We start from the raw sequence: 11,910 nt of genomic DNA, 5'->3' as shown, positions 1-11,910 counted from the left end.
AGGGCTGATCTGAGAGGGTCAAAGTACATAGTCCACAGTGGGGACAGCAGCGGAGGGAAGGGCATGGGTGGCAGGGACCCCAACACTGAGAAGATCCCCTCAGGCCAACGACCTGGGCAGAGAAGCCACTACAAAACAGCAATCGGTATCAAAAAGGCTTTATACACAAAAGCACAATTAAAAACACAGCTCTGCTGGCAGAAAGGAGCGGGTACTGCCCTCAGCCTTCCTTTATGAAATAAGTTGCTTCCCAAACTCAGCCAGACGCAGGCAACAGCAGAAGGCCATGTTGGAAACAGACAGCCGGAATGGAGGGGCCGGCGGTGAAAGATCTCTTTCTACTTCCTGTTTCTTGGAAGAAAGTTATACTTTGCAAGATTGTGGAATAGCAGTACCCGCAGCCCCTGACCGTGGAGACTGCAACAGGCTAGAAAGAGGCCATGTCAAAGACAGACAGATGGTGGGCTCATCCGGGTGAGTTTTGGATCCAAAGCCTGCTGTGCTCTGATGCTCTGACACCGTCTGAAAGGGGCCACATGGGACACAGGCTCTCCAGGGCGCTCACTAAGCACACCCCTGTCCTGGCTAGCTTCTGGCACAGTGGGCCAGGGCTGCGGTGGGCTAAGAGGTCAAGGTCCTGGATGGGCTCACTAGGTCCTGGGGGAGGCTCTCCCGGGCTTCCTGCATACGGCGCCGGGCTCGACGGAAGGCTTCTGCAAGGGAAGGGGACACTGCTATGATACAAGCAGGAACATGACCTGCGCGACCCTGGAAGCCTGGGTGGAAAGGGGCACATACCCAGCACGTTGTGGACAGAGCTCTGCTGGCTGAATCCCTCCAGACGGTCCAACACACTCCGCATCCTTTTCCGCAGGGAGCTCGATTCCATGAAGGCCCTGCAGGGAGGCCGAGCACATGGTGGCCATGTTCCCAGCACCCAGGGATGAGGAGCCCCGAGACGCAGGGCCAGGGCCACTCACCTGGACTGCTGCAGACAGTATAGGCGGAAGGTGACACTGCCCGTGGTCTCTGTGCGGAGACCAAAGCGGCTCAGGCGCTCCCCCTGCAGGGACACAGGGAAGGCAGTGTCAGGCTCTGCAGCCCTAGCTGAGACCCTGTGGCAGACTGGCCACACTCTCAATCCTCACTCTCAGGAAGACCACTTCCGGTGGGGAAGCCCCCTGCCAGCACCTCCAGGCTAGCATTGGGTTCCCCACTGTGGTCATGGGGTCTTCTGCCCTGATAATGGAACCCTTCAGGAACAAGGGAAATCCCCCAAGGGCACTAATTTCTAGAGATGTCCTAGACAGCAATGTGGCCCTGTCTGGCTCCCAAAGTGGCTGTGTACCACTAGACAGCAGGTGCTTAGCAATGGGAAGGGGAAGCAGGGACCAACTCAGGGGCCTTAACCCATATGTTGCCTTCCAGTAAGTTCCAAGCATGGGGTCTCCTCAGAGGCAGAAGCCACCTTGAAGGTCCCCGGGATCCGCACGTAGGACAGGTCCTCCAGCTCCAAAGAACCACCAATGAAAAACCTCCTGAGCTCAGCCAGCGTGCCAAGGTCTGTGGGCCTCCACGTGGAGATGGTCAGGGTATGCGAGCCTGTGTGAGGAAGAGGGCAGAGGGGCCAGGGCCCAAAGAGGTACATTAGCCCTCTGACTCCTAGCAGTGCAACGGACCCATGCACTGGGAGCTTCAGTGATGGGGCGGGGTTAGCTGAGGGGGGTAGCTGGCCCCTGCTGAAGGCTGTCATGGCAGTTCTCAGCGCCTGTGTGGAAACCAGCAATACAAACCCCAATGTCGGCCCTGCTGCTCACGCCCAGCATGCTCAGGACAGCTTTCTCAGCCTCTCAGAGCCTCTTTCCCTTCATCTGGTAAACCAGAAGGAACTCCACCCATGCCTCCCAGAGCAGCGGCAGGAACCGACTGCAAAGCCCGCAGCTCAGGGTCTGCACTCTCATTTCAAAATGAATGTGGGTTCCATCAGCACGTGCTGGAGCCCCCAGCCCAGAGCTGCTCCCTCACGGCTGCACCGCATCAAGGGAGCACTGGTCCGTACTTGGTGTCCCTAAAGGGCAAGAAGCATCCTCAGAGGAGAGGTCCCTGATTCCTAACAACCCCCGCTTCTTCTGAGAGGCTTTCTCAGCTGGAAAACTCCGTGTTGCTCCTCGGTCCAAGAGCCCATGACCCAGAGGCAGGGCAGGGACAAAAGGTTACCTGGGGTGATAGGCAGCACCGCAGCCCCGTAGCCTTCCACGCGATACCTCTGCCAGAAGTCCAGTGAGAGGACCTCACAGTACAGCACGGGCCACTCCGGGAGAGACTCTGGGAGCGGGGGCGTGGGGGGGCAAGCAGCCGGGTCACAGGAGGCTTCGCCCAGAGAGGGAGCCAGCTGGGGAGGCCCAGGGCCCAGGCCACCACTGGGTCACTTACCCACAGATTCGTCCTCATGCTGGAAGAAGGCTTCCCATGTGAATGGGTAGGAGAAGTAAGCCACCTTGTCCTGAAAAACAGGGGTGTCACTTTACACTTGGGGCTGCAGAGTGGGCAGGGTCTCACTTGGACTCTGCTCTGTCTGTGGCCAGTACAGGGTCACCTTCAGGAGGGAACAAGACAAATGATGCCCTCCCACCCCCGACGGGAGGCCAAGAGGCAAGGCAGCCAGCATCCTCAACAAGACAGAGAGAGGACCCTGGCGCGGGCATCCTAAGGCGCCACTTGGAAGTCAGGGCACACTCTGGATTCTCCCCAGTGACCTGGTAGTGCTTCAAATCATGCTTCCAATCCTCATGCCCACCCAGAAGCCCTCCTCATTCTCATACCATGCCTAGAGACTTAGTGGTACAGGTCTGTGTCACCCCTGAGAGCTGCTGGAAAGCTGGGCTTGACCAGTCTGAAAGCCAAAGACCAGATACAGTGAGCTCACCTGGGAGGGGAGCCAGTGGTTGAGAAAAAAACCCAGTGCCTACCTTCTGCCATTCATTCACTCATTCAAACCATCTTGAAGACAGAGCAGACAGGAACTGCGGACGGACTGACTGGCTGCAGCGAGCCAGAAAAAGAGAGCAATCAACCTGTAGATTTCTGTTACAGGGAACAGAGTGGCTGACACTGTGCTTCTGCCAGGATGGGGAAGCCCAGAACCACACAGTCAGGGAGGAAGGGCATCCTGAGTTCTTGGTGGTAAAGTGAAGCAGGAATGCCAAGCATCTCCAATAGGAGTCTGTGACATCAGATGGTGTCTAAGCCAGAGGGTGGGTGTGTCACCCAGGAAGAGGGAGGACAGAAGGAACATAGGACCTACACTCGGCCCTGGACACCCCAGGACCTACACTTGGCACTGTGGAAATCAATAGGAGGACATGAATCAGCCAAGAGGGCTGCTGAGCCACCCATGACATGGAAGGGAGAGGACTAGCTCAGAAAAACAAGTGGGCTGAGCCACGTGCTGCAGAGAGATGGAGAAAGGTGGAATCAGGAAAGTCACCATGGCCTTGATGCATGGTCGTGCCCCGTGACCTTAAAGAGAACAGGGCCGGTTTTGGTGGAGATACAGGGAAGAAGACCTGAGCACACACCTCCGGAACTCTCAGGATGCCCATGCGGGGGAGACTGAAGGACAGTACTCACTAGTGCTTGGCAGCTCCACAAAGAAGTGCACATACAGGTTGTCATACTCGTAGCCTTGGGCTGAAACTGATCAAGAAAATGAGAAATTACTTGAGCTTTTCCTTCTACCACTCTACCAAGTTCTGCCCTAGGCTCTGGAAACAAGCCTGCCGAGGGTCTGAAATCCCCAAGTATCCAGGTTACACTCATCATTGAGGTTCCCAAGGGCCGCAGACAACCCAGGGCCTCCCCCAGGGTGGGGCATTGCCCAGGCAGCAAGACTGTCTCTGTCTGGCAAGTTACTTACCCACCTCTCCATTGATAAAGAGCCGGAGGGCACCTGGGACAGTCTGGGGTGGAGAGAGATAGGTAAGATCGGTGGGCTGGAGGCGATCGGCGCTGCTGCTCAGCCCTGTCCATACACCTACAGAAGACCTGCCGCTGGAGGTCAGACCTTGGGCATCACCACTGCCCAGTCTCCCCACTAACGCAGTATGGGAAAGTAACCAAAGGAAGCTGCTCTTTGAGGCGAAGCAGGCAGCTTGAACTCTGTGCCCCTTAGAAAATGACTGAGGCCAGGAAGCCAGATTCTCCTTCTTTAATTATTTGTGTATGTGTCTTATCTAACTTTCTGACACGGAACAATGATTGATGCTGCAAATAGGAGAATAATAGAATTTTTGAGACAGAGAGACCATCGGCTAATGCCATCCTTGATGCTGGATCTGGAAAATGGAACTCCTGGAATAAAGGCAAACAAAGAACAGACCACAGAATAACCAAACTAAGTGGTTCCGGCTAAGAGATAAGGTGGGGTGGGCATTGGCAGAAGGCAGACACTGCCTGGGACCCCGGCATCCTTGCCCTTGGGATTGCTGGATTTCCATCCCAGCTCTGCTCCTATTTCAGTTTGTGCTAATGCATCCCTAGGAAACATCAGGTACTCAAGGATGGGGGTCCTACCATCTATACAGGAGACCCAGCTGGAGTTCTAGCTTCCTGGCTTCAGCCTGGCCCAGCCCTGGCTGTTGGGGGACATTGGGGAGTGAACCAATGGATGGAGAATTAATCACTCATGCTCTCTATCTTTTTCCAAATAAGTAAATAAAAGTTTTTCTTTGAAAAAAGTCAAAACAGATCATAGTAAGAAATTCCTTACCCCCTTTTCTTTCTCTATGGGGTAATTCAGGAAAATATCCACATTAAGGGTGAAGAAGATATTTTTATCTGTATAATTTTTAGTGAATTGTAAAGTACTATAAGAATTCATTACCACTTATTAAAAGTTCAAAACTGCTTTAAGTATAGGAAACACACACCCGAAGTTACCCAATGCTCACATCCCACCTCCTGGTCCCCCCTTCCTTTCCGACCTCCCCTGGTGCATTAACACCTATCTAAACAACGTGTTCTACACCACGTGCAGTGTTCCAGAACACAAGGACCACAAGCTACTCTGTGACATCGGTTTTTGCTGAAGAGCAAGCCTCCAAGTGCTTTCTGAAAGGCACAGTTAGCAGCAGACTGCTCCACCGCCCACAGCTCGCCATGCCGCAGGAAGCCCAGCCACTCACCATCTCAAAGTCCGTGCCCACCAGGCTGCTGAGGTACTCCTTGTGCCGGCCATAAAGCTGAGGAACCAAACCAAATCAAACCTTAAGATGTGACCCCAGTCGGCCTAGAGTTTAGTTCTGAGCGAGATGGAGAGAAGCAGCAGTAATGGGAGAGGCACTGGGAGTTGGAAGCCTGCGCATCTCGGCTGCTGATAGGGGGTATGCACTTGGCGGGGCTGGACCCACCAGGGCCCTGCACTCACACCTGGGCAGGCTTACTTAGCTCTTCGGTACTGGTTTGCTCATTTACAAAATGGTAGGAGTAAAGATGTGTACCTCAAGAGGCAGCTTTAAGGCCTAAATGGAAAACGGGACGTGAGGTGTCTGGCCCACAGCATGGGAAAGGCTCAAACCAATGGCCACTGTAATGGCTGTTGGGCTGTAGGATGCTCACACATGGCCACGGCGAAAAGACAGCAAGGTGGGAGGTGGGCTTCAAAGGGCATGACCAACCACTGCTTCCATGAGGCTCAGTCACGGCCTCCGCTCTGGGTACCGGGGCCTTGCCCTGCAGTACTGGCATAGGAGTAACTCTTACATCCTTGAACACACGCTGCTCCCGCTCCTCCTCTTCCGGCTGTGCCAGGGAGGACACATTGTCGATGGTGTACTTCCACAGCTCCTGCTTCTCCCCCTCTGTCTCGATTCTGTGAGGTCAAACCCGCAGAAGGATCAACTCCCTCGGTGACAGCCGAGTCCCTCCAGGCTCGCCTCAAGGATGAGCCACAGCTGCCACATATCTCACTCAGCCCATGGGCATGGCTATCAGCCATGCTGGGGAAAACAGTGACAGAGTAGAGGGGACAACAGACTAGAGATTCCCAGGCCCATTTCAGCCTCTGAGTCACAGTGAAGGCCCAAGGCACAACCAGCCTGGCTCCTGGTTCTCTCACCTGGAAAGTGGAGAGATTGGTCCAGATCATTAATGCCTTGCAGCTGTCACCTGAGACAGATATGCAAGGAACAATTGGCGCACAGGAGGGTTGGCTGAGGCCACTGCCCTACCCTGGCCCTGCACTTGGCTGTGCACAGCATCGTCTGCATACCACCAGCCACCAACGGAAGGCACTGCTTCCTAGCTGTGCAGCCACACACCGTATGGCAGCGTCCTCAGGGCCAGCGAGCCGGGGCAGAATAGAGAGCACTGCAGAAATGTGGAATGAGCTTTCTGAGAATGTCCTGGAGCAGGGGCAGGAAGAAAGGCCACAGGAAGGCACACCAGTTGTCACAGTACCTCCTTCCTCCTCTCACCTGTAGGGCCCTTTGAGGCCAGTGAAGTCAGGTTTGACTGTGATCACTCCATTGCTGTCCACCTTTAGAGTACACAGGACATGCTCATACTTCTTATAGCCAAGCCTAGAAAGTAGAAAGTCCAAAGAGGTGCTTGTGCGCCCTCCAGGAGAGTAGGCGGACAGCCCACTTGAGGGAAGAGGCTGAAGGCGTCTTCCACTGAGAAGAGAGGGAAGAAGAAGGCCTTCCCTCTCCCACCAGCCTGGAAGACTATACCCAGAAGGAAGGAGATGGTGAGTGATACGCAATGATGGTGACCAGGGTGGGCAGGGAGACGCTGCACTCACTTTCCGTAGGGCCCCAGGTCTGCCATGATGTACATCGTCTGAAGAGGGGTATTAATGACGTGGTTGTTCCGAACAAAGTCCTCGGAGGGTTCCCAGGTGACAATGCGGGACTTGAGAATGCCGCCCTCTCTGGGAGACACCATTGGGAAAGGTCACCTCCCTGGTACCCCATGGAAAGCCCAATGGGTCCACACAGAGTGGAGGTCCACTGTGGACTGGGCAGCCAGGGCCAGTGGACACACATTGCACAGTAGCATGGAGGGGAACCCAGCACCCCTGCACTCCTGTGTCCTTGCACTCACGTCCCTCGCCTGTCCTGCCGGCGCCGCCTGACATTCGCCATCCGTTCGACCAAGAAGGATGGCATCTCACTGGCTGCCGTGGTCATTTTCTGACAGTGCTGGGGAAAAGAGAGCAGCCCTGTGCAAGCCATCTGGACAGGGCCACCTGGGCCCAAGTACCTGCACGGACATCTTCCTGCAAACCCTCATCAGGAGCCAGAACCTGGCAGCGATAACCAGCTCATAGTCAGACCACACCAACAAGAGAGTGGGGGCACAAACAATCCAGAGAAGACCCCTACAGGGTCTCAGTTTGCCCTAGAATTAAGGAATTTCTTTACTTTTTAATTTATTTGACAGAGAATGTGTTCCCATCCACTGGTTCACTCCCCAGACATCCCCCGTAACTGCACAGGGAACCATGAATACAATCCAGGAACCCAGTTACTTGAGCCATCACCACTCCCACTTAGCATACACATTAGCAGGAAGCTGGAGTCAGGAGCTAGAGCAGGCTGTTGAACCCAGGCACTCTGATATGGGAACAGGCACCTCCACCAGCACCCTGAGTCAAATGCCTACTCCCTTCCCCTGCAAGTCTAGAAATCAGCCTGCATTCAGTTGGGTTACTGCCTTATTCATGTTAAGTTGGCCAGGTTGTTGCAAATTGCTAAATGGAAAATCCTGATGTGGGTAACTGAGCCCTACCTGGATTTTTAGTTCCAGTTTTCCAGAATTTTCCAAACCAGACATCCCACATTTTATATGCCATCAACCCACAGCTCTCTTAACAGAAGCTTCTAATCTGGCAAAATCATTTAACACCTGCCACTTGCAGAGCTCTACAGGATTGAAGACCAAAACCAGAGAATACAAGCTGTACTCTCACGGAGTTTCAAAACCTCCCTGAGAAGCCAGAGTCTGTGAAGTGATTAGGGGGAAAAAAACCAACCCACAGCACAGCCACAATGGTATGGCATAGGCAACTGGAGCACACAGCATTCCCCTCAGGGCTGCACTGAATCCCTCTTCAAACACACACACTGCATTGTGGCTGAGTTCCCTGCTGAATTCTACCTAGAATGTTCTAGATTCCACCCATGTGTCTTATCTCCCGATGCTTGGTGGAAGTCCAGGGGTTGCTCCTGCAGGTTTGCAGTCTGCCAGCCGGGCCTCAGAGATGCTGCAAGTGTCTCCCTCCTGGCCCTTCAGCAGGCAGAGGGAGCAGCGGTCCCACCACCTGCGGACACTGCCCACTCTACCTCAAGCTGCCAGCAGCTCATGGCAGTTTCCAGGCAGTCTATAGATCTCCCCTACCCCCGGCCCATGCCAGGCTTCTGATTTAGCATCCAGTGAGGTGGCAGAAAACCAGGGGAGGCAAAGAAGCAAGCTATAGGGCCTTGGGAAGAACAATACCTCTTCCAAGTTGGTGTATCTGTCAGAGTCGGTGTAGGTGAAGATCCGTCGGTTCTTCCTGCCACCCGAGTGTTCGAGCTTCAGGACCTCCTGCCGGTACTGATGATCCAAAGGGCTCTGACAGGCGGCTTCGTTTTGGTACAGATCTACTTCAAACTGAAGCCACCCCGAGGAAACAGACATCAACTGAGACCCCACAAACTTTCCTTCCGGAACTGCTTCATCCAGTCAACCCAACAGAGCTGATATTTTCTGGCATATTTGCATAGACTCAATTCCCATTTATTTAGAATGTCGGAGATAAAAGGAGCGGGGGGCTGTAATGCAACTCTGCTGTCCCAGGTGGCATAATGCACAGGGAAAAGGGCCTCAACCCAGACTGAGCAGTGGCAGCCATGATATGGGGAAACACAACAGGGGAAAACCTAAACAGGTGCAAGCTTTCCAGAAATCAGTTGGGCAACCCTTACCTGGCCGGGTGGAAACAGGTCAGGCAGACCATCAACATTGACTCACCTGGCTGAAGAGCTTCTCCTGCCACCCGATCACCAGCTCCTCCTCTTCATCTTCATCCGGGCGATGTCCACCTCCAAAGACAACAGTGCAGCTCACGTCAGTCCCACTTGGTGAGCCGGCTGATTGCAAGCAGAGCCAGCTGGGAGTTCAGGGATGTATTCAGCACTCCATATACAGAAAGGTTAGAGACTGACTACTCCAGTTAGCAGGGGCAGAGCCGAGACGACAACCCACAAAGTCTCGATCACCACTCAAATTCCAATAAAATGTAGCCTTGCAGGAAATAGCCCATCTCATGCACTGTCAGGAATGGCACTTTAGATGGAGGCTGCCTCGCCAAGCTCTCCCTTGATGCCAGCTGTCTGTATGTGTGAGATGAGAACCCTGACATTTTGATCTTTATTATTCCTGAAGCCATATACCTGGAATCACAACCATGTCAGGGACCAAGTGCCAGGTGAGGCAAATTAATGATTTTTGAAAGAACCAAATGTAACAAGCTCCCAAGATTTTTTTTTTCATAGACACAAGCTTCAAAATTGACTGCCACACACTTCTGAGTACAAAGCAAAAACAACCAAAGGCAGAAGCACCTATGACCTCACCCGGGTACCTCAGTGTCTCTTCCTTGCTCCTCTAGCTGCCCAGACAAGGAGAACCACAAGAATACAGTGGGTTTTCACATGCAGTTGGCAAGTAGCGTTCTATCTTAAAATTGTCTAAGTGTTCACATGCAAATACAGACTTCAGAGTATACCTTCTTACACACACACACACACACAAACAGAGCTACAACTGGTACTGGGGTCGCCAGGTACATTTGTAACATTTCAGAAGTAGACTGTTGATCATTTCACTCTATTTGCCCACGTATATGTCTTGATGGTAGCAACTGTGCTTATTCCACCCTCACAAACAACACAATATAGTCGTTAACACTGCCTGCGGTCAAATCCAGGTGCCAACATTTACCAGCCATGCAACTTCAGGTAAGAAACTCAATCTCTCTGCCTTCCAGTTCTCCTAGGTTAAAAGGTGCTGTTTTCTCTGAAGACCACAGACCTGGGTCTCTTCTGTCGAAAAGGCACCTCTACCTCCCCCAACCTTTGCCCAGGTCCCCAGGGACCCAGCTCTCCACCGTGACACCCACTGGCAGTGGGGTGAGGCCCGAAGGTGGCCAAGTCTATGAGGTCCTTCCCCGGCAGGGCGGCAGGCTGGTAATGCAGAAAGCTGCTGGAGGTGATCCTTTGCAGGTGGACTCTGTCGAGAAAACAGAAGCCCCAAATGCGAGTTACAACACACACACACACCATGCCGAGCAAGGATGGCAAGAACAAAATAGAGGAGGTGGGATACAGAGGTGGGATACAAAGGTGGGGCACGGGCCCTACAGGAAAGAGGATGAGAGGATGTACTGGATACCAGGGCTCTGAGGAACTAGGGAGCTGCAGGACTTGAAACGGGGATGGCTGGGTGTGAAAGTTGTGCTTGGACGCGGTGCGCGCAGAGGATTGGGCAATGGGAGACGAAGTGGGAGACCACCGAGGAAGCAGTCGGATTGTGAGCGGAAGCGGGGGAATCAGTAGTACAAGTTCAGGCTCGAATTATCTAAGGGTATAAAAGCATGGCTTCCCGGGCTGGGGCGGCGCGACTACCGGAGGCGCAGATTGCGCACAGGATCCCGGGAGCGGTACACGGCCTCCCCAGTGTCAGTGCTCCACCCGGTGTCCGCCATGACAGCTGCGACGCGCAGCGCCTGCGCCGGATAGCGCGCTGTCCCTAGTTCCCCTGGCGACGCAGACGCTGGGGCGGACGCCCTTCCTTCCGCATGGTCTCTCCCTGGCGCTCCAGCGCGAGCGGTGCAGGAACCAGCTGCTAATCCGCTTACCATTGGCGCGACCCAAGAGGCGGGCCTTGATGCGATGAGCCAATGAGGAAGCAGGCACCGCCGTCAGCCCACTTCACGTAGACGCGGAAGGGGCGACGGGGCCGGACTTGTGTGCCCGCTGTGCCTTTCTGTCTTCCCCTGGACGTGACTGGAGGAAGGCACTCGTTGTTACCCAAGGCATTACGGAGGGCGGCAGCACGCACCACATAAAAACATGAATTCTTAAGTGAGGGAGAAAAAAGTGTCCTGTGTATCAGCCTTTGTTTTGGTATTCTCTCTGGACCTGAGAAGGGAAAACCAGGAAGACCAGCAATCAGAACAAGGAAGTCAGCAGAAGGGGGAAAAAGGTGTTGTTTTAGCCCAGGTTCTTCCCCTGCGTGTCACTGCCCTGCCCCTGACCCCCGAGAAACCCGCGAGGTGACATTTGGGGCGTGCCAAACCCTCAAGCTGGTTCCCAGCACCTTGTGAATGTCAAGTTATGCCTCTGACACTTGCTGCTTCCCCAACAGGGTGAGCAGGTGTCCCCCTGAATTCAGGAATCTCTTGTCAGTTTGATCTTATGGCTTTGAAAGGCAGAGTCCCATAGCTGCTCTTTCTGTAACACCTAGGACGCGTCAGACATAGCACCGTTTATTTAGGATCTAACATAATCCGGGAATTTGGTTGGCACTGTTCCTAATCTGTATAGAAATCTTAAGTCCCTATTTTACAGGTGAAGTTTGTGCAAGCCAGAGGCTAAAGAGTTCACCAAGGTGGCACTCCAGTGAGTGACAGACACATTGGATTGCAGTCAGTTCTGTCTGTCTCTGGAAGCCCACACATCCTTCACTCACAGCCTTTCACTGGCCAGGGTGTTCACTACCACTGTAGGAAATGACTGTTCCAACAGATGAAGCTGTGGAGGCAGAAATCATAGCACTTAAGAAAGGACCCCTGCAGCTTTCCCTGCGGCATTGTGAGTGTGCCAACACGGCACCCTGTGAACCTACCAAGGTGGCATCAACGGTGTA

General features: G+C 53.7%; 1 protein-coding gene across 5 annotated transcripts; it reads right to left on the bottom strand.

The window, feature by feature from the left end:
- Nucleotides 1-17: 17 nt before the first annotated feature.
- Nucleotides 18-10,843, bottom strand: MKS1 (MKS transition zone complex subunit 1). 5 transcript variants are annotated; one of them, XM_041001095.1, is made up of 18 exons: nucleotides 10,668-10,843; nucleotides 10,163-10,272; nucleotides 9,013-9,083; nucleotides 8,497-8,652; nucleotides 7,102-7,199; nucleotides 6,800-6,928; nucleotides 6,474-6,578; nucleotides 5,761-5,869; nucleotides 5,184-5,240; nucleotides 3,917-3,959; nucleotides 3,631-3,696; nucleotides 2,823-2,893; nucleotides 2,434-2,503; nucleotides 2,218-2,325; nucleotides 1,469-1,602; nucleotides 981-1,063; nucleotides 799-896; nucleotides 536-713 (listed from the first exon to the last, which is right to left on the bottom strand). In XM_041001095.1, the coding sequence occupies exons 1-18, from the start codon at nucleotides 10,745-10,747 to the stop codon at nucleotides 622-624; spliced, it is 1,680 nt and encodes a 559-aa protein (XP_040857029.1). In that variant the 5' UTR covers nucleotides 10,748-10,843; the 3' UTR covers nucleotides 536-621. The 5 variants fall into 5 exon arrangements, with proteins under 5 accessions (XP_040857027.1, XP_040857028.1, XP_040857029.1 ...); XM_041001096.1 differs by having other exon boundaries at nucleotides 2,218-2,323; nucleotides 2,438-2,503; XM_041001093.1 differs by lacking the exon at nucleotides 981-1,063 and having other exon boundaries at nucleotides 18-713.
- Nucleotides 10,844-11,910: the final 1,067 nt, after the last annotated feature.

The sequence above is a fragment of the Ochotona curzoniae genome, unplaced genomic scaffold, assembly GCF_017591425.1.
Source record: "Ochotona curzoniae isolate NIBS_2020 unplaced genomic scaffold, NIBS_Ocur_1.0 scaffold_2453, whole genome shotgun sequence".
NCBI classification, from domain to species: domain Eukaryota; kingdom Metazoa; phylum Chordata; class Mammalia; order Lagomorpha; family Ochotonidae; genus Ochotona; species Ochotona curzoniae.
Note: the sequence above shows the minus strand (reverse complement) of the source record. Positions and strands in the feature narration are given on the sequence as shown.